The sequence below is a fragment of the Hipposideros armiger genome, unplaced genomic scaffold (assembly GCF_001890085.2).
Source record: "Hipposideros armiger isolate ML-2016 unplaced genomic scaffold, ASM189008v1 scaffold_443, whole genome shotgun sequence".
Lineage (NCBI taxonomy): Eukaryota > Metazoa > Chordata > Mammalia > Chiroptera > Hipposideridae > Hipposideros > Hipposideros armiger.
In genome coordinates this window covers 1746299-1765144 of record NW_017731793.1, presented here as the reverse complement: position 1 = coordinate 1765144, position 18846 = coordinate 1746299, and the positions used below count along the sequence as shown (strand labels likewise).

General features: G+C 53.6%; 2 protein-coding genes across 7 annotated transcripts in view; one reads left to right on the top strand and one right to left on the bottom strand.

Moving 5' to 3' along the window:
- The window catches only part of RSPH14 (radial spoke head 14 homolog), a 91563-nt gene extending 86475 nt beyond the window's left edge, over positions 1 to 5088 (bottom strand). Inside the window, exons 1-2 of one of the 3 annotated variants that reach the window (XM_019665428.1) lie at positions 4883 to 4968; positions 1267 to 1445 (exon numbers count right to left, since the gene is read on the bottom strand). The gene's annotated coding sequence lies outside the window, so the exon portion shown is untranslated. Of the gene's footprint in view, positions 1 to 1266; positions 1446 to 4882; positions 4969 to 5053 lie in introns of those variants that run through there. The other 2 variants (XM_019665430.1, XM_019665429.1) reach the window with 2 other exon arrangements.
- On the top strand, positions 5063 to 17498 carry RAB36 (RAB36, member RAS oncogene family). 4 transcript variants are annotated; one of them, XM_019665422.1, is made up of 11 exons: positions 5063 to 5322; positions 6035 to 6117; positions 8208 to 8299; positions 10054 to 10119; positions 10587 to 10688; positions 10838 to 10902; positions 11800 to 11851; positions 12674 to 12755; positions 13105 to 13195; positions 14724 to 14821; positions 15265 to 17498. In XM_019665422.1, exons 1-11 carry the CDS (start codon positions 5136 to 5138, stop codon positions 15445 to 15447), a joined length of 1101 nt encoding a protein of 366 aa, XP_019520967.1. In that variant the 5' UTR covers positions 5063 to 5135; the 3' UTR covers positions 15448 to 17498. The 4 variants fall into 4 exon arrangements, with proteins under 4 accessions (XP_019520967.1, XP_019520968.1, XP_019520971.1 ...); XM_019665423.1 differs by having other exon boundaries at positions 14724 to 14843; positions 15265 to 15422; XM_019665426.1 differs by lacking the exon at positions 15265 to 17498 and having other exon boundaries at positions 13109 to 13195.
- Positions 17499 to 18846: the final 1348 nt, after the last annotated feature.

The following is an 18846-nucleotide window of genomic DNA, read 5'->3' as shown; positions in this document are numbered from 1 at the left end:
CTTGTGCCAGCTAGTATCTAAATCAACTACCCCAGAAGAAGGGGACTTGTATTATCCACATTTTACAAATGAGGAAATTGAGGTTTAGGGGCAAGGAGCTTGCAGGAGGTAACAGAACTGATAAGGCTAGGAACTGATATTCAAATCCGGGTCCAGCTCGTTCACCCATCAGGGACCCATATTCAGATGCTCTGACACATTCACAGAAAAGAAATTAAGGGGGGTGGCCAGGTGGCTCAGTTGGTTAGAGCACAGACTCTGAGGAACAGGGTTGCTGGTTCGATTCCCACATGGGCCATTGAGCTGTGCCAGAGCTGAGCTGCCGCTGAGCTGCCGATGGGCAGGCAGCCAGATGGCTCAGTTGATTAGAGCGCGTGCTCTTAACAAGGTTGCCGATTTGACTCCCGCATTGGATGGTGGGCTGCACCGCCCCCCCCAACTCCCAACTAGATTGAAAGCTGTGACTGGACTTGGAGCTGAGCTGCGCCCTCCACAACTAAGATTGAAGGACAACAACTTGACTTGGATCTGATGGGTCCTGGAAAACACAATGTTCCCCTTCCCCAATTCTCCAACACTGTTCCCTTCTCCAATTCCCCAATTTTAAAAAAAATCTAAAAAAAAAAAAGGAATTAAGATTAAAGGGTGAATTATTTTTATTACACACACACACACACACACACACACACACACACTTCGAGCAACTATAGGCAGTGTGTAGATTAGTAATTAAGAACGGGTTCCAGACCCAGATCATGGGTGACCCTTGACAAGTTACTTCCAATATCTGTGTCCTTCTACAGCTGCAAAGGCAGATGATAATAGCACTTTCTTCCCTCCCTCCCAGAGTTGGGATATTAACTGATACTCATGAGCCTGGCACACAAGGGCTCCAGATATATTGGTTGTGGTAATTATGGTGGCGGTTGTTGTTTTCACATTTAATGACAGTGACAGGCCCCAATTCTATAGGAATCTACTCCAGTAAAAGAGGTGAGCCACACTCTGATTCCAGGCACCAGGTGACAAGCGGAGGAGGTAAAGCCAGGTTGGGACTGACAGGACCATTTCCAATTTGTGCTCCCTTTGCAGGGGCCGGTGGGCCCTGAGAGAGGGGCCTGCTTTCCTCCAAGGGGCATGGGCTGCGGGAGTCCGGCCGCGGATAAGAGAGCCTTGGTGTGTGAGGAAGCGGGCCCCGTGTGAGCCGGACTGGATAGGTCTGGGGGCCCCTTGTCCCGGACCCCCGTCCGACCACCGCCCGCTCACCTGCCTCAGCGCGTGCGGTCCCCGTAGTGCACGCCCGTTGCCAGGCGACCCAGTTGCCAGGTGACTCCGGCGGCCTCCCAAGCGCCGTGCTCCGCACACTTGGCGCCCACCGCGCAGGCGTGAATAGCTCCAGGCTAGGGCCGGCTGTAACGTGGCAACAGCGATACTTTGCAGGGTTACTGTGGAGGAACAAAGGCGGCTCAGCTTTGTTCGTTTAGACCTCTGTACTGAACACTTTGCAAGCCTTTAATCCTCAGAGTAACCCCGTGAGGTGATAACATTATCCAGTTCACAGACAGTAACCTCAAAGAGGTTCAGCAGCTTCCCCCAGGTCACACAGGCCTGATCCCTGGACTGCCTAGCCCAGGCTCCATGCTCCTTGCTTTGCAGGCTGACTGCCTGGTAATGACACAGATCGCTGTAGTGGACCCAACACACTGCTGACTGGAGCAATTGTTCTTGAAAGCAAGCCAGACCCAGTCATCACCTGCATAAAACCCTCCATGGCTCCCCATTGGTTTCAGGACAGAGTCCAAACTTCTAGCCTACCACTCAAGACCCTGGGTGATGGTCTCCTCCAGCTGTGCTGGACTCTCTCTTAATACCCCAAATAGCCAACTCTTCCCTGCAGCCTGGGCTGCTTGTAACACTGACCACCTCTTCGTCCTGCAGGACACAACTTGGTGGACACTTCCTCCATGAAGCCTATCTTCTCCCCAACTCCAAGTTATTAAGTGATCCATAGCTTAATTATCTCGTTGGCACACTTCCCTCCCCTAACTCTCTATTTACTTCTCAGTTTCCTGCTGCCTACATCAACTTCCCTGACAGTGGAGGCCATGTCAGTCTTGTTTACTTGCCTCTCGCATGCCAGGAATATGCCAGGAAGCGTTCAGTAAGTGTAGAATAAATGAACGAGTAATTGACTTGAATCAAGCTTTATACTAATCTACAAGGCACTTTCACCATCTTGTGTGATCCTTACAACAAGCCTTGAAGTATAATAAATAGGTCCATTTTATAGCTGAGTTAGCTGCAGCATAGGAGGAGGTGGAGCAACTCACATAAGTTCATCCCCGAGGCCTGAGCCCTTAGCAATGAAACTCACTAACAAAGGTACCAAGCATCAGCCTCCAGCACATTTAGCTTTGAAATGAAGATAACTGACTCAGATCTGTGTATCAAGGATCCCATATTGTGATGCAGAGATCTGTCCCCTACTGCTGTCCTTAAAAGGACCAAGTCATGACGGGTCTCTCTAACCCTGAGCATCCTTGCTTTTTACGGAAGGTGATATGGAGAGCACTGGGCTGGGAGTCAGGAAATCTGAGTTCCAATTCTAGTTCTAACTCACTAGGCAAAGCATTTTGATTGTGTGAGCCTTAGTTTCCTTACCTGTGCAGTCGGGGAACTGAATCAAATAGATTCTCAAAACTGGAACCGGGGGCCTCTCAGAATCTGTGTACACAGTCTTTTTTTTTTTTTTCAATTGTCTTTCAATTTTATTATGTTTCTTTTCTTTTCTTTCTTTTTTTTTTTAAGATTTTTATTCAGGTAATTGGGGAAGGGGAACAGCCAAGTTGTCCTTCAATCTTAGTTGTGGAGTGCGCAGCCAGCCCAGCTCCAAGTCCAGTCGCCATCCGGCCAGCCGCCAGCAGCTCGTGGCCGCTCAGCTCAAGGTACCATGTTCAATCTTAGTTGTGGGTGGGCGTAGCCACCATCCCATGCGGGAGTCGAACTGGAAACCTTTTTGCTAAGAGTGCACGCTCTCACCAGCTGAGCCATCCTGCCACCCAGCGGCAGCTCAGCTCAGGTGCAACTCACTGGCCCGTGTGGGAATCAAACCAGCGACCCTGTTGCTCAGAGCTTGCTCTCTTAACCAACTGAGCCATCCAGCTGGCCCCAATTTTATTATTTTTCATCTCCTTTTGATGTTTTAGAATATATATATAATGATCTATATAGCATATATATTAATTTGTGAAACATAAAAATATAATAACCACCTGTGAATTCACTCGCAGAATATTATCAATGCCTGTGTCCCCTTTCCCTTTCCCATATCCCATCCTCCCCTCCAAAGCTAACTGCTGTCTCATTTTTTTGTTATTACACCGTCTTACAAGCACCTCTGGAGACCATCTAGCCCCACATGCCTCACCCTCCAAATAGAAACTAGCTCACAAGAGCTCAGTGACTCTGGTCAGTTTTTAAACAGCCATTAATTACAGCAATTAATTTTGTAGCATGAGCTCTAGAAGCCAGCATATGATATTCAGGCACCATTAGATTCAGAACAATGCAGAATAAGATCCCTAAATGGTAAGCACGTCCATCCTTTGCCTCTGCAGGGTGCTGGACTCCAATCAAATGCCAATGCTACAGCAAGAGCTCTTATGCCATGATTGCAGACAGAAGGAGGTGCCCGCAGGAAAGACTCAAAGGATAGAAGCACACCAAAATACATCAGAGCTGACCTGGAAGGGCCAGAGTTGTAGGATGTCATTGTATTCTGTATTCCAAATTATTTATTTCCATTTGAGTTATGTATTGAACAGGCAATATATACATATAGAGGAAAAGCCAAAAAGTATGAAAGTAAAATGTCTCCTTCGGTCCACAGACAGCAGGTTATCCACACCTGTGGCAACCACTGGTCTCTTTCCAGAGATAAGCTCAACTTAAACAAGTAAATACGATTCATTCACTTTTTAATGTTGTGGCAGCGTACTTCAAACACTGTGCTTTCCTTTTTTTTTTAAATTTAATATCCGTTCACTTAGCATTCACTAAATGTCTGCTATGTGCAGATACTGTTCAACCAATGTGACACATTGATGACTAAGCACAAAAATCCCTGCTCTCATCGCTTTCAGTGGAGAGAGATATACAATTACAATAAACAATAAGTTATATAATATGTTAGAAAATAGTAAGTGCCTGGGAGAAATAGAGCAGAATAAGGAGTTGGGAGGATGCTACAATTGTAAAGAAGGTGCTTAGGGGAGGCCTCATCTAGAGAGTGCAATGTAAATACCTGAGGAAAGAGCATTGCAAGGCCCAGGGAACAGCCAGTGCAAACACCCCAGTGCCTGGCCTGTTGGAGGAACAGCAAGGGACCACTGGAGCAAGTGTGGGATGGGATGAGGGAGGACGGTAATCAGTAGGAAATGACTTAAGAGAGGAAATGGGGCCAGGACAAATGACGTGGGGCCTCTTGGGTCATTGTAAAGATTTTATTAATCTGAGAACGATGAGAAGACATTGGAGGGTCTGGAAGGGAGGATTGACGTGATCCGATCTGTGTTTTAACAGGAGATCCTGCTGAACTAGGAATAGTACGGTGGCAAGAGTGTACAGGGAGACCAGTTAAGGGGAGAGATGATGCCTTGGAAGTGGGAGGCAAATAGAGGATACTGGGCAAATTTTCAGGGTATAACCTACAGAATTTACTGCTAGATCAGATATGGGATGTGAGAGAAAGATGTCAAGGGGTCTTCAAGATCCTTGCATACCAATATTTAATGAAAAACACGAAATATTTAGATACCTAGAAAAAAAATCATATTTAATATATTATGAAAATAAATATTTAAACACTCCACATAATCCCTACCAGTTTGAGCCATTCCCCCTTCCGGCTATGGTGATTGTCAGGAAGGTCCGTCCAGTGGGCGAGTCTCTCTCCACGGTCAGCCCCGCCCAGACCCCGCCCTTGGAGCCCAGGCTCCACCCTAGCCGACCTGACCTCGCCCACATTCCCCTTATCCGGCCCCGCCTTCGTTACCAATGGTGATCGCCGGCGCTCGGGCCGCGTCCAAGCAGCAGCGGTGTCTGGAGCCCGCGACTACCTCGAGGCTTTGGTTGCTATGGTGACCGCTCTGGGCGCTTGGTGGGACTCTTTCCGCTGCAAGCCCCACCCAGACCCCGCCCCAGACGTCCAGGATTCGTCAGATGCCCGCCGGTCCCGCGTGGCGCTCGTTGCCTTGGTGATCTCTGCCGCCCTCTCTGCCAGACCAAGCCGCGCGGAACCCCGAACCTCCCAAGCCGCTGCGGGTGAGTCAGCCAACCCTGTGTCCCACACTCGGCCCATCTCCGTGAGAGCGCGTCTCCGAGGCCGGGGTCAGGAGGACGCCGCGCCCCCGCCCACCTCCCACCGCGGCTCGGGGGCCCCATCATTTCCTGAATTCCCACCCTGGGCCAGGCCCGTGCTGATCCTGAAGGAGATCGGTGTCAGATTGAGAAGGACAACAACCCTCGGTCAAGGCCACCCTAGTGGGGAGAGAGGGCAGACCGAGAAGGAGAGGCCGGGCTGTTGAATAAGCGTCAGGGGCCAGGCCCTGGGTGGGGTGACAGGCCTGTGAGCTGAAACCTTAGCCACCCCCCTTCCTCCCCCTCCACAGAGCCTTTATCCCTTAGATGAGGAGCAGGGACCCTTCCCCACTCTACCTCTTGTATCTGTGCTGAGATATACAACCTAATGTTTGTGGTGTGCCTCCCACCCAGGGATAAGCTCAGAGAGGGGCCACTCCTGGTTGGAGACCTGACAGGGGGACCCCCAGGCAGGGTGGAGCAGGCCTGGCCCCCCCCACCCCCACCGTACTGCCTACAGAGTGAAAGAGATGATGACCTCTGGCCTATACTCCTGACAGAGAAGGAGGCTTGGATCTGTTTTTAAAGCTACTAAAAAGTTAGGCAAAAACTTGTGGGTGAGTCTCTGGGGATTGGCAGAGCTCCCTAACTCTGTTTCCCCTGATTGGATCTACAGGACTCTCTGGAAGGATGAAGTCCTCCCTGATGCCTTTGGGGCCCCCTGTGAGCCGGGACCGCATCATCGCCAGCTTCCCTAAGGTAGAGAGTCATTGGGCCAGCCCTTTATGTGTGCACTGCTCTCCTGACACCACATCCACATCCAGCTTTCCCCACCTGCACTTACCACCAGAAACAAAGCAGGTGAATCGGAGCGGTCAGTCCCTCACTGACAGACCCCAAGGACTTACCAGACTTCTTGAGAAGTTGGGAGACTTAAGCACTGACTTGCCCAAGGTGGGCCAGCATGTTAAGGGTGACACAAGGAGGCAGCGTGGTATGAAGGTTAAGGGCACAGACTTTGCAGTCAGACAGTCCTGGGTGTGAATTCTGATTTTTTCATTAAGCTGTGTGACCATGGGCAAATTACTCAATCTCTCAGAGCCATTGATACATTAAGGATAATTCCTCTCATGTTGGGGGCCTAGCTCGTCGTAAATGGGAGCTCCTTTGCCTGAGTGATGGTTGCTGTTGTTCTCATTATTTTTAAAATGATTATCAAACCAGCACTCCAGTTTCCTGACACCAAATGCAGGGTTCTCCACCCTTACCATTCTGCCTTTAGTTCCTGCTGAAAACTCACAGCTCTCTTCCATCTGTATTACAATTCAATATTAATTGCAGCAGGAATCAATACAACCTCCATAGGGGGCAGTGGGGCAATATTTCTAAACACTACACACGCCCCCACCCTCTGATCCAGCCGTTCAAAGCCAGGCGTTGCAGCAATTTATAAAGCAGAAAGTCAGACACAACGTAAATGTCCTCTGACGGAGACCTGCTCAGATAGCAAAATGTTACTTCCTGACACAGAAGTGAGGAGGAATGAGGCGCCCGTCGGGTGCTGGTGTGCAGTGAGAGCCAAAGTAAATTGTTAAGTAAAAATCCAAAGAATGGAGCAGTTGTGTGTAGCATACTCCCATGTGTGGAAAAAAGGAAAGGGGAGAAAAAAAATATATATATATATATATATATATATATATATATATATATATATGCGCTAAAAATGTCTCTGGAAGGCTACATCAGATCCTGCTCTCTGCGGCTGCCTCCATGTGACTCGGGACAGGCATGAAGGGAGACATCCTCTCCATGGAATGGTCTTCGTATCTTTTGAGTTCTGTGCCCAGGCTGGTAGGGAGGAAGGAGTGAAAGTAGGCTCTGGGTATCTCAGTCTGCAGTCATTCCTCCTCCCTTTTGTGCCTTCCCCCCTGCAGTTGCTTCTCTCTCCATACATCCACAGAGAAACCCTTGCTGCCTCAGACCTGTGGACAATCCCCTCAGGATGTTCCACCTCATCAGAGGCCCAGGCAATTATTTCCATACAGAGCCTGACAGCGATACCCAGGGATAACAGACTGGTGTCTAATGAGCCAAAAGGAAGGGAAGTATGATTGGCACAAAACAGTCCAGGTCTCGTGGGACGAAGGACCCCCTTTACAGAGCAGGACGCCCAGGCTTAGAGAGCTAGGGAGGGCTGACTGAGGTCACACAGCTGGGTGTGATGGAACTAGGACTTGACCTGGCTGTGCCTGACTCCAGAGGTCCGACTTTCTCCTACCCTGGGACACAGCCTGGGTAGCGGCATCTTTGTGTGCAATAAATCTGTGAGATCAGTTGCACCCGACGGAGGGTTAAAGCACTGCCCAGTTCTGCCTTCCAAGAAATATGGACGAGTGCAAGTACCTTATATATGCATATTTAAAAAAACAAAAATGGCATACTGATTTGTAGAAGGTATAGGAAGATTTTGAGCTAAAATGACCCTTACAGCCCACCCCTCATCTCTCCCTAAAAGGACCAGAGGGGACAGAGACCTGCAAACACATGCCTGCAGCAAGAGCACAGCTGCCCCAGGCGAGAGCCAGCTCTCCAAGTCCCTGCCTAGGCTCTGTGGTCTGGCCCAGCCCCTGCTGCTCCTCCTAAGGACTCACAAGACCCTGGCGTCTCAAAGCTTCTGACAAGTGTGACAGAGGAATCAGAGAAAGCTCATGAGACTACCAGCCATGAGGCTTGGGGAGGAAATGCTGGGAAGCAAGCCACCACCTCTTGTCCTGCTCTGTGATGGAGCCACAGCTTCACAGGATAACGTGCCCATCTGTCTGTCTGTCTGTCTGTCTCTCCCTTGCCAGTGGTACACACCTGCCGCCTGCCTGCAGCTTAAGGAGCACTTCCACGGGCAGGTCAATGCCACCTGCCAGCGCAGAAACACGGGGACTGTCGGGTGAGTGCATGGGACGCAGGATGTCGGGGGAATAAGTGCATGAATGAGTGTGGGAACGCACAAATAAAAGGCACAGACTATACCGGTGCAACTCAGTATAGGCCTGAAGACGATGGGGCTTTATCTGGTGTTACTGGACTTACTTCTTTTATGTAGAACAGCTTTTCTGTTTCTTACTAAGTCATGCACATGATTTTTCAACCCGAGGTCTCAGCCTATGTCTATTTCCTTGGTCTGGAATATCTTTCCCTACTCTGCAGGTCTCAGTATAGTGTGAGGTCCTTTGGGGGCCTTCTCTTCCCGCCCCGCTACCTTTGTCCCCGGCCCGGGCTATGCAGGTGTCCCTCCTGTGTGTTCCTGTGCCCCACACACTTATCTCACAGGATTGCAAGTTTGCTCTCTGAATTCCTCAGGACAGGCTGTGCAGCCTGTCCTGCTCCTGCTTTGGCAGCACCCGGCACTCCTGGCATGGGGATCTTGCAACACTCACTCCTTCCTTTAACAAACAGCCATGAGGGCCTGCTTTTGCCCATCATCCTGAGGAGCTCACAGTCTGCTCAGGGGGTTGACTGGCTCACAGGTATGAGGAGGTCCCAGTGGAGACCCAGCTCTGTGGTTCCCAAGGAGACTCAAAGTGAGGCAGGGCTCAGGTCAGGTCAGAATGGCTGAAGCAGCCACGGTCGTGGCACGAGGGTAATGGCCACCGATTTGGGAGCACTGGTTCCATACCAGGTGCTTCATGCAGATTATCTCCCTGACCCTTCACAAGAGCATTGGACGGTGGGGAAACTGAGACACAAAGGGTACTCCCAACGCCTTGGCAGTACCTTTACTCCTTCCTCTGAGAAGCAGAGTCGGGGGCACCCTGTTCTAGAACTAGAGGCCGCCTGGGAGCAGAGCAGACACAGCCTGTGCCCTCACAGACATGTGCAGGTGAGGTGCACACTGTCACTGGGTGACACAGAGGTGCCCTCTTGCCGTCTGCAGGCAGAGGGAGTGCCTGGTCAGGTGTTTACCCATTGAGCTCCTTTGACTTGAGCTATAGGAACTCTAGGTATCATCCACAGTCCCAAGAATGCTGCCGCAGAGCACAGGACACTCACAGAATGAGATGCAGCTGCTCTCTATGAGCTGGGTCCCCAGAGAGCCCGAGAACCTCAGCCGGTTTGCTTCAAGCCACAGTCCAGACGTGCAGACCTAAATCCTGTCCATGACATGCCCTTCGGCCTGGTTGGCCCTGGTAGACACCCCCAAGGGAGCAGATAACAGTGGGGTTCCCAGTCAAGCAGTGCCTGCTTACAAGGAGCAGGAGCCCATCAGGCATGCAGCCCATGGAGGGGAGGAGACGTGTGGACCCTGCCCCCTGTGCTGTGTCCCTTATGCAGTGGCACTGTGTCTACACACTCAGCATACTCCAGGTTCCCAGATGCGCCCCCAGCTTGGACGAAGCCCCACTTGGGGCTTGTCTTTGCTCCCTCAGCCTCTCATCATACCCAATTCTAATTCTCACATGAGGGACTTGGGCTCAGCGTGGTCAGGGGTACAGCCCAGGGATAATAGAGTTCCCAGAACAAACACAGGCTCTCCTGCCCTCCCCTCCGAGGGCCTGGGATGGGGACAGACATCCCAGAGTGTTTCAGCAGGTAGCCTGTCCCCTGTCCTCACGGGTGGAGCGCGCAGAGAAGGAAGGGCCTGTGTGTGTGAAGATGCTCTTGTGACCATGCCTGAGAGCAACACGACCACATTTCTCACAGGCTCAACCTCTCCAAGGTGGTTGTCGTTGGCGACCTCTACGTGGGCAAGACCAGCCTCATCCACAGGTGCGTCTGCCAGCCACACTTCCCAGTACCAGGTTGTCAGGCCTTCGCCAGACTGACTGCCCAGAGGCCCAGATGACATTGTCGTACTGGAGACCATGTAGCTTCTGGGAACAAAACCCATGGAGAGGGTGCAAGAAATTGGGGAGGTGGTGGGGTCGATGGAGAGTACGGCATCCCAGGAGCCTGGCATTGGCCACACTGTCCCCCTGGGACCATGGGCTCCAACCTCACTGCCCTCGCTGCAAAAGGATGCTCAGTTTCTCTTTCACTGTCCCTGACTTGCGGTGTTTGCTGCAGTGTCGCTTTCGCCACATAGTTCTCATTGTCTGTGCATCCCTGGTCTGTCTCCATGGACCATCATCTCCTTAGCGATTCCCAAGGGGTGGACTTTTCGTTGCCTCCGCACTTTTACTGTCATGAGTGAATCTTCCATGCAGCCCCTCTGATGACTTCCTTGGCTCCCGCAGGTTTTGCAAAAATGTCTTTGACCGTGACTACAAGGCCACCATCGGGGTAGACTTTGAAATCGAGCGCTTTGAGATCGCTGGGATCCCCTACAGCCTCCAGATGTAAGTCCCCATCGTGTGTTGCCAGTTCCGGTATGACTAGCTTGGGCCCTAGGGACTGTTGCCTATGGCCCACTAGCCTGCTGGCTCCGACCACGGTAATCGCTTAATGTGCCACCTCTATTTCCCTTTCTCTCTCTGCCACTGCATAGCTGGGACACAGCAGGGCAGGAGAAGTTCAAGTGCATCGCATCTGCCTACTACCGGGGTGCCCAGGGTGAGCAGCTGGATGATAGCCATGGTGGGACCCTCAACCGTGTGCAGCAGGGGGCTCCCCGCCAGGCTCAGCAGTAGGAAGTCCAGGTCCTATGCACAGGCACTGAGAAACCCCTGGGCCAGTCCTCAGCGATGGAAGCTGCCTTCCACCCAGGGCCTAGGCTGACCTCCCCTTTGGGGACTTCACGGTGGTGGGTGCTCCGTGGGAGTCTCAGCCCCAGTTCCAGCTCAGAAAGATGTGCAGAAGGGGAAGTGCATGTCAGGAGACCCCAGAAAAACGAGCAGAGTTGACTGTAGCAGGAGATGGGCGTAGGCTAGGCCAGTGACAAGAGGAGCTGAGGGGGCAGGGCTGCATCTCCCCGTTTTCTGCTCTCCCTGCTCCCCAGAAATTGTTTCCCTAAAGCTGGTTGTTGTTAATAACTACCATTGGTCAAGTCGGCCCCACTTCAGGCTCTGGACCAAGAGCTTTTAAAGTAGCTGCTCTGGCTTAATCCTCACAGCAACCCTGAGAGCAAGAGGTATTGTTCTCACCATTTCACAGATGGGGAAACTGAGGCTCTCGGCGGTTAAGGCCTTCTCAGCGGTTAAGTTCCCTTAGCTGTGAGTGACAGGGGGGAGATTTGAACTCGGGAGCCCCAAAGTCATCTTGCCTCCCTGGATCCCTCACTGTGGCTGGGATGCTGAGTGTGGGTCAGAGAAGGCGGTTGGGGGGATGAGACACAAAGGGCAGCCATGGGGTGTCTCCTTCCCAGGCTCCATTGTGGGGTTCAAGGATGAGTGCCTGGGGGACCACTCAGTTCCTGGGGAGCAGACAGCTACCCAAGGGGAGCCCCCCTTGTCACGCCATGTTTGCCTCCCCTGTCGCTGACCAGCTCTTGGCTTTTCCCTGGGTGTGCAGTGATCATCACAGCCTTTGACCTCACTGACATGCAGACTCTGGAGCATACCAGGCAAGTCTGGGATTCTGCAGCCCCTGGGGTCCCCAGTGACAGGTGTGGGTGACCAGCTAATTTGTCAGACCGACTGCCCACAGGCTGCTTACTGTCCAGTTGCCTTATTATCCCTCAGGATTTGCACCCATCTGCTGAAAGCAGGGCCGGCTCAGGGTGCACAGTCAGCATAGTCACACGGGGCCTGGCGCTCAGAAGGGCCTGAGCTTGCTTTGATGCCATGCTATCACCATCTTGAAAGCCTTAATAATCGCTGGAGGGGGTCTTGCATTTTCACCTTGTCCTGGGCCCTGCAAATTATGTAGCCAGTCCTGTCTGAAGGGACATGAGTTGGCACTTGCTGTCTTGGGCAGAGATCTGGTCAGGAGAGCTAGTAACATCACCAGTGCTGAGAGGCTGTCCTGCTTCTGCTGGCAATCATCCGGCTGAGGGACCACCGTCCCTTTCACCTCGCTTTTGTTTGAGGCGTGGGTCTGGGGTGATCATTCTAGTTGATGACAGTGCAGGACTCACCCAAGTTGACATGGAGCAAGGGCAGAGCCATGACCAGGACGGGGTCCTCACCTACCCTGGCCCGGCTCCTGTGACACCGCTCCCCTGTGGTCTAGCCAAGGCCCTTCTGGCCGCAGGACCGGTGCCTGCTCAGCAGCTCAACTCGAGGTGCCCTCCCCACACCTCCTGGCTCAGTTCTCCCAGCCCTGGGGAGGAGCCGGGTCTACACCCATCCCCTGGTCTTCCGCAGGCCCCTCTGGGTGGGTGGGGCCGTCTCCGCCTGTCTCCCCACAACCCTGCAACCCCGCTTCCCCCCCCCGTACGTTTCAGGCAGTGGCTAGAGGATGCTCTGAGGGAGAATGAGCCGGGCTCCTGCTTTGTGTTCCTCGTGGGAACCAAGAAAGACCTTCTGGTGAGCAGAACAGGGCTGGAGGCCCGGGGTGGCCCCCAAGAAAATGCATCTCCTTTCAGCCTGTGTTTGGGGAACGCAGGGTGGCACTGACATGCCTAGATGGGGATTTGAAGACTGCAGGCCTGGGAGCTGAAAGTTAGGGGTGCTTGTCTCAGAGAGGGACAGCCGGCACTCAGACTTGCCCAGGATCACTGGGGTCTCACCCGAGGGCAGGCATCCCCCACCCCCACCCCACCCCCCCGAAATGGGGATTCCCAGCCCAAGGCGAGATGGGGCGGGAGGAGGCGCAGTGGGAGGCAGGCATTGAACCTCCCCAGGCACCTTCCTGAAGAAGGGCCCCTTCTCCCAGTCAGGCGCGGCATGCGAGCAGGCGGAAGTGGAAGCCGTCCACCTGGCCAATGAGATGCAGGCCGAGTACTGGTCGGTGTCAGCCAAGACGGGTGAGTGGGAGCGGGGCCAGCTGTGGGAGGCTCACGCGTTTCCTTCCTCAGGTCTATTGGGTCTGTCGAGTGTCTGCATCTCAGCCATCTGTGCTAGTGACCATGCAGGGCCTTCCATTGCCTGAGCAGAGCCTCCTCATCCCTAGGGGAGACTGAGAGCCATGCCCCTTGGGTGACAGGAATAGCGATGCCTAACCCTCGGGGCAGGTCAGTTTTATCCCTGTGAAGTCACTTCTGTGGTCCCAGGATGAAGGGGCAGGCCTGGGGTAGGAACTCAGCCCTCACCTATAAACCACTGCACCATCCTGCCCCCATCCATGGATACCAGGTAGGAGGCACCGCCTGGCACATAGAAGGGCCCAGTAACCTGGGGCTTTCATCCCTTCCCTGCTGTCAGCGTGGAAGACACTGAAACATCGCTCATGGCCCCCATCCTTCATCTACATCCCACCATGTCTGCCCCCCCAACCCCTGAGCCACCTTCCTCTATGGGCCACTGCTCACCCTGCCCCTTGAAAGATGCCCAGTAGCTCTTAACCTCAGTATTCTCATCTGGGAAGTGGGTGATACTGTCTCTCTCATTTTATTTTAATGTTTGAAATTGCAAAAGCCACATGTATTCACCGAGGAAAATTTGACAATGCAGAGAAGCAAAGAACAGAGTTTGAAAACTCAGGTTGTTGGGGGCATGTATTATAATGACATGCAGTGCCTGGTGCATAGAGGCTCTGGGGACTCAGGAAGTGTGCCCAACCAGTAGTCCTTTCTCTAGTGAGGGGCCAGAGCAGACGCTGGCCAGGGACTGGGTGAGGTGGCAGGATGGCTGAGGGTAGGCACCACAGGTGGAAGAAACACCACCTCCAGCCCAACACAGACAAAAATGTGGCAGCTCCCAGGCCTGGTTGCCTCTGCTCCTTCCTGATGGCATCCCTGTGCCCTGTGAGAACTGCCCTCTTAACAGAGTAACAGCATGTTCACTGAGAGCTCCCTATGGGCCAAGCAGAATTGCCCTGTGTAGTTTGTACAGGTTGTTGGCTGCACAAGGGCAGTGTACATGTTGGGGACCAGAACCCAGCTCCATGCCCAGGTGAATGGCCTCTTTCACCTGGCAGAGGATTCACAAAGGCTCCATGTGGGGGCCGGCAGCACACTTTAATCCTCACAGCTGCCCACTGGACAGGTGCTCACAGGTGACAGGAGACCAGGCACCCTCTGATTGCCACACACCCACCCCACCCCACCCACGCTTGGCCCACAGGAAGCGCTAAGTACTGATTGACTAGAAGAATAGATGCTAGGAAGCCAGGACTCAGAGATTTGAGGTAGCTGCCAGGGCAGGTGGCCAGAGTGGGGAGGGGGCTAGCGCGAGTGGGAAGCCAGGCCAGCTAGCCCGTCCCCTGCACTGCACTGTCCCAGGCAGCCACGGAGGTGGACTGCCCTGACCCTCATACCCACTGGCTCGCACCCAAATGCGTCTGCAGTTAAGGGCAGAGGCAGACAGGCTCATAGCTGTTTTGTGGGCACACAGGGGAGAATGTGAAGGCCTTCTTCAGCCGCGTGGCTGCCCTGGCGTTTGAGCAGTCGGTGCTGCAGGACCTGGAGAGGAGGAGCAGCGCCTGGCTCCAGGTCGGCGACGGGGACCTCATCCGTACGTACAGACCCCTGGGTCGGGGCTGGGGAGCAGGCCTGTGGCCTAAAATCCATGTCCACCATCCTTCCATCCCCCTCTCTGGGCTGCCCTTTTCCCCATCACTCTGCCCTCATGCCTGCAGCCTCCCTGACCCCACCTGCCGGCTGAGACTCCCTCTCTGGCTCCCCTTGTCTGCCTGGCAGCCTCCTCATGGGCCAGGCTGGGCATTCCCGGCTCCATGGGTGTGTCCTGGCTTTGGCTCTCCGAGGACCTGCCTTTGCCCACTCTGTTCCACCACCTGGAATGTTCCCCGTGCCAGGCCTTGAATGAGAGGCCTAGAGATTCAAGCTCACAGCTCTGACCAGCGGTCACCAGAGAGTACCAGCAGGGGAGCCCTGCCCAGTGTCCCTTCTTACAGGGACTTCTCCCCTTCTTACAGGAATGGAGGGAAGTCTACCAGAGACTCAGGCGAGCAAGAGACCCTCCAGCCTGGGTTGCTGTTAGCTGGGACTGCCTCAGAGGCCTCCATACCCCACACATGCATGGGCAGCGCCTTCTGTTACTGTGGAGGGGTGACGTGGAGCCCGGGTCCTGTGACGTGTCTGTCCACCCACTATGCTGAGCCCCAGCGCTCAGCCACTTCTCTTTAGTGAGCAGGGAGCCAGGAAAGGCTCAGCTGTCCAGCTGGTGGGGGCACTGCGATGATGATTTGGAAGGCCAGTCTCACCTGCAGAGTCACCAGTCACCCCAGCCTTCAGAGGCCTCAGGACTGCAGACATAGAACAGTTGTGCCCATGGCCCAGTCCCTTGCCCTTGGCACGTGTCGGCAGTCTACCCAGGGACGCCCAGCTTTCCCAGCTCTTTCGTGTCAGTCTCCGAATCCTTCTCCGAATCCTTCTCCTCTCAGCGGCCCAGGCAAGCTAGGCTTGTCAGAGTCAGCACATGAGGGAGCGCTCACCTGCCATCCCTGCCTGGGACTTCCATGTTTGCAACGGGACTCACAGTTCTGCACCTCCCTGTCTACGGTCTCTCTGCCACAGTCTTGTGGGGGCCCCTCGGTAGCTCTGCCTGGCTGGAGGAGGATGGACGAGATGGTCTCTCCAGCCCCTTCTGGCTGAGAAGCCATCTCTGGCTCCTCCTCAATCCCTGGAGTCCTGCCCTCCGGTCAGTGGGTGAAGACCACAGAACAGGCCACTTGTGCCCCTCTGGCCCACCTGGACGATGAATTCCTCCAGCCATGCTGTGAGAAGAAGACTGTCCAGCTGCCCTGAGGTAACTTGCTGCTACATCCCTTGAGCATGGCACTGCCCTGCTCTGCCCCCCGGCAACAGTCACCCAGACTCTGCTGGACCGTTGCCCGCACCACCCCTCTCTCCCACCAGCCGGCATAGGAAGGGTCCGGGAATGAGAAAGCGCTGAGCACCTACATGCCTCTCAGGACCCTTGTGATGGCATCCACATTTCTTTGGAGGACATAGGAGACCCTCCAGAGTCTAGCATGCTCCTGTCTCCACCCCCCATCCTTCACACCCAGACAGGCAGGAACAGTCCAGGACCCCCCTCCATGCCCTCATGGTGCTCCTCCATGGGGGCGATTAACTGCCCCCCACCGCCCCCCATTCCTGCAGCCCCAGGTGTGTGCCCACTCACCCCTGCTCACCTCGTGCCATAGGCAGGCGGGCACATCTGGACGTGTCCCACCAGCTTCTCACAGAGGGTGAGCATTTTTCAGGCAGCCGTTGTCGTTAGTGCCGTCGCCCAGCACCCCAGACAGTGCCCCGTGTGCTGCAGGGGCTCACAGTGACTGCCAGATCTCGATGAGCAGGGCAAGAACACTGGTACTTCTTCTGTTCCTTCCCTCTTCGCCACATTTTTAGCTCTTTTTTTATATATAGATATAAAATACTTCTTTGTATAAATCACTCTTAAAGAAATTATGTGCTTATTGTAAAACAAAACAAAAAGATAGTACAGAGCTTTGTAATACAAAGTGAAGGTCCCCTTCTAGTCGGTGGCACTCCTGGAAGTAAGTGTTGTTCACAGGCGGTAGGACTCCTTCCAGGCTGTTCCCATGTGAGCACAGCCATGATGATTGTTGGCTTGTTTGTTGTGTAACCAGAATGACCTCCCCCCACACATGCTGCCTGGCGCTCCTGTTCTTAATGACTGCAGAAGCCCTCCCCACATACTAAGCCTGCACGTTCCTATAGCAGCTGCGTTTTCCTTCATGTGGATGGAACAGAGTCCATTTACTCTGCCCGTATGTGGGACATTCGGTTTGTTTTGGCTGTTACCAAAGGTGCCGCAGTGGCCATCCTTGCAGTTACAGCTTTGCACACTCAGGCACACTTTGGAGGCCTCTCTTCCCCAAAGAGGCCTTGCTGGTCTTGTGTAGACTGTGGCTGCAGCTTGGTCCACTAGACATGATCTTGAGCAGGCTGCCCTGGGGGTGCATTAGGACCGGGTTTGCAGCACACGAGAGAATGTCACAGGATGGGAGAGCCTGGCCACAGTGGGCTGGCGCTCTCCACGCTCCCTCTCCTCTCCCCTTCAGGCCCGAAAATTGGGGACAATCATGGCGTCCTGCTGTTACTAGCTCCTGAGCTAGAACCACACTGTCTCACGTGCACCCACCCTCTGTAAATGGCCCTTTATTAAACTCTCCTCGTGTTGCCCAGCGTGTGTGCTCGGTTTCTCACCTATTGATGGGTGTCTATCAGAATCACTGCACACCCAGACAGGCAGGAAGAGCCCAGCCCCCCTTCAGTGGTTCCACTGATAAGACCAGTCAACAGACAATCTCTTCCAACACCTCAAAATTCGGCCTTAAGTTTCTGGAGTACAGACCCGAACCACATGCACGTGTTTTGGAAATGTCTTGTCCCTCTGCCCCATTTCCCCGGCCCCTTCCTCACTCCTTCCCTGCTCTCTCAGCCCAGTTCTCCCTCTGGCATTCAATCAAAGCCCCCCACTCGCAACCCCTGCCCACCCCTGCTGACCCCTGTGCATCAGCCTTTCTCCCCAGTCCCTTCATCCCTGGTCACAATGCAGTCTTTACACATTCCAGGCCCTCTTTTGTGTCCAACTCAGTGCTTTGCTCCAGGAGTAGAATCACTCCAGGAGCACTTTATGGACGCCCCCACGACTCTTGCAGCACTTGTTACCTCTGGGCGTGGTTGTCCATTTCTGGACTTTTCTCCCACCCTCTTATGGGACACCCGAGAGCCAGGGCAGGGAACTGTGACCTGGTCTCCGCAGCTTCTCCTGAAGAAAAGGCCCACAGCACGTGCTCAGTAGACGTGTAAGGGGGGCAAGGAGGCAGGGCGGTTGCTGGTTACTCCCAGCAGACATGCGCCCTGCTCAAACCATAGACCTGCCTGGGGATAATCCTGTGCTTGGTTCTCCTCAGTGGCCAAAGACGGATGTGCCTCACCACTCACTCAAAGGCCCCCTAAGTCCTATCTAGCATCAACCAGTGAGGGCTGTTAGGGGCTCAAGTGCAAGTTCTGTTCTTGGGAAGAGCTTAGTAAGAGCCAGCCACAGGAAATTCCAGAGGAAAGCTGTGCAGGTCTAAGGAAGGAGGTGAAAGGTGGAGAGGGTCTGGGCAGAGGAAAGAATTAGATTTGGGATGTGGGGATAATAGGGGGTGGGGGTTATTTATTGCTTTATAACAAACCACCCCGAAACTTAATGCTTAAAGTAGCAACCATCTCTCATTTCTCATGATTTCATGATTTGACTGGCTGTTCTGCGTCTGTTAGTTTCCAACCTCAGGAGCTTCCTGGATATAATCTGAAACCAGCCCCCTTATGTGGAGGGCAGGGAGAGACCAAAGCAAGAAGCAAACCATTCCAGATTGGTAGGTGGCAGGTTTAATAAGCAAGGGAACTTACATTTGAGGCTGATCTTGGGCGGTCACAAGACAAGTTGATCACTAAACCCACTTGGCAGAATCTTAAAGTTTATGTCGAGGCCTTACCTGGGTTCAGTCATGTACACAGTCCAGATGGTTCCACTACCA

What these genes read in the sequence shown, in the direction of transcription:
- RAB36 (XM_019665422.1), top strand. Translation starts at nt 5,136, where the DNA reads ATGGTGACCGCTCTGGGCGCTTGGTGGGACTCTTTCCGCTGCAAGCCC. An exon ending in AACCTCCCAAGCCGCTGCGG is followed by an intron (nt 5,323 to 6,034) that starts GTGAGTCAGCCA and finishes TTGGATCTACAG; the next exon opens with GACTCTCTGGAAGGATGAAG. An exon ending in AAGACCAGCCTCATCCACAG is followed by an intron (nt 10,120 to 10,586) that starts GTGCGTCTGCCA and finishes TGGCTCCCGCAG; the next exon opens with GTTTTGCAAAAATGTCTTTG.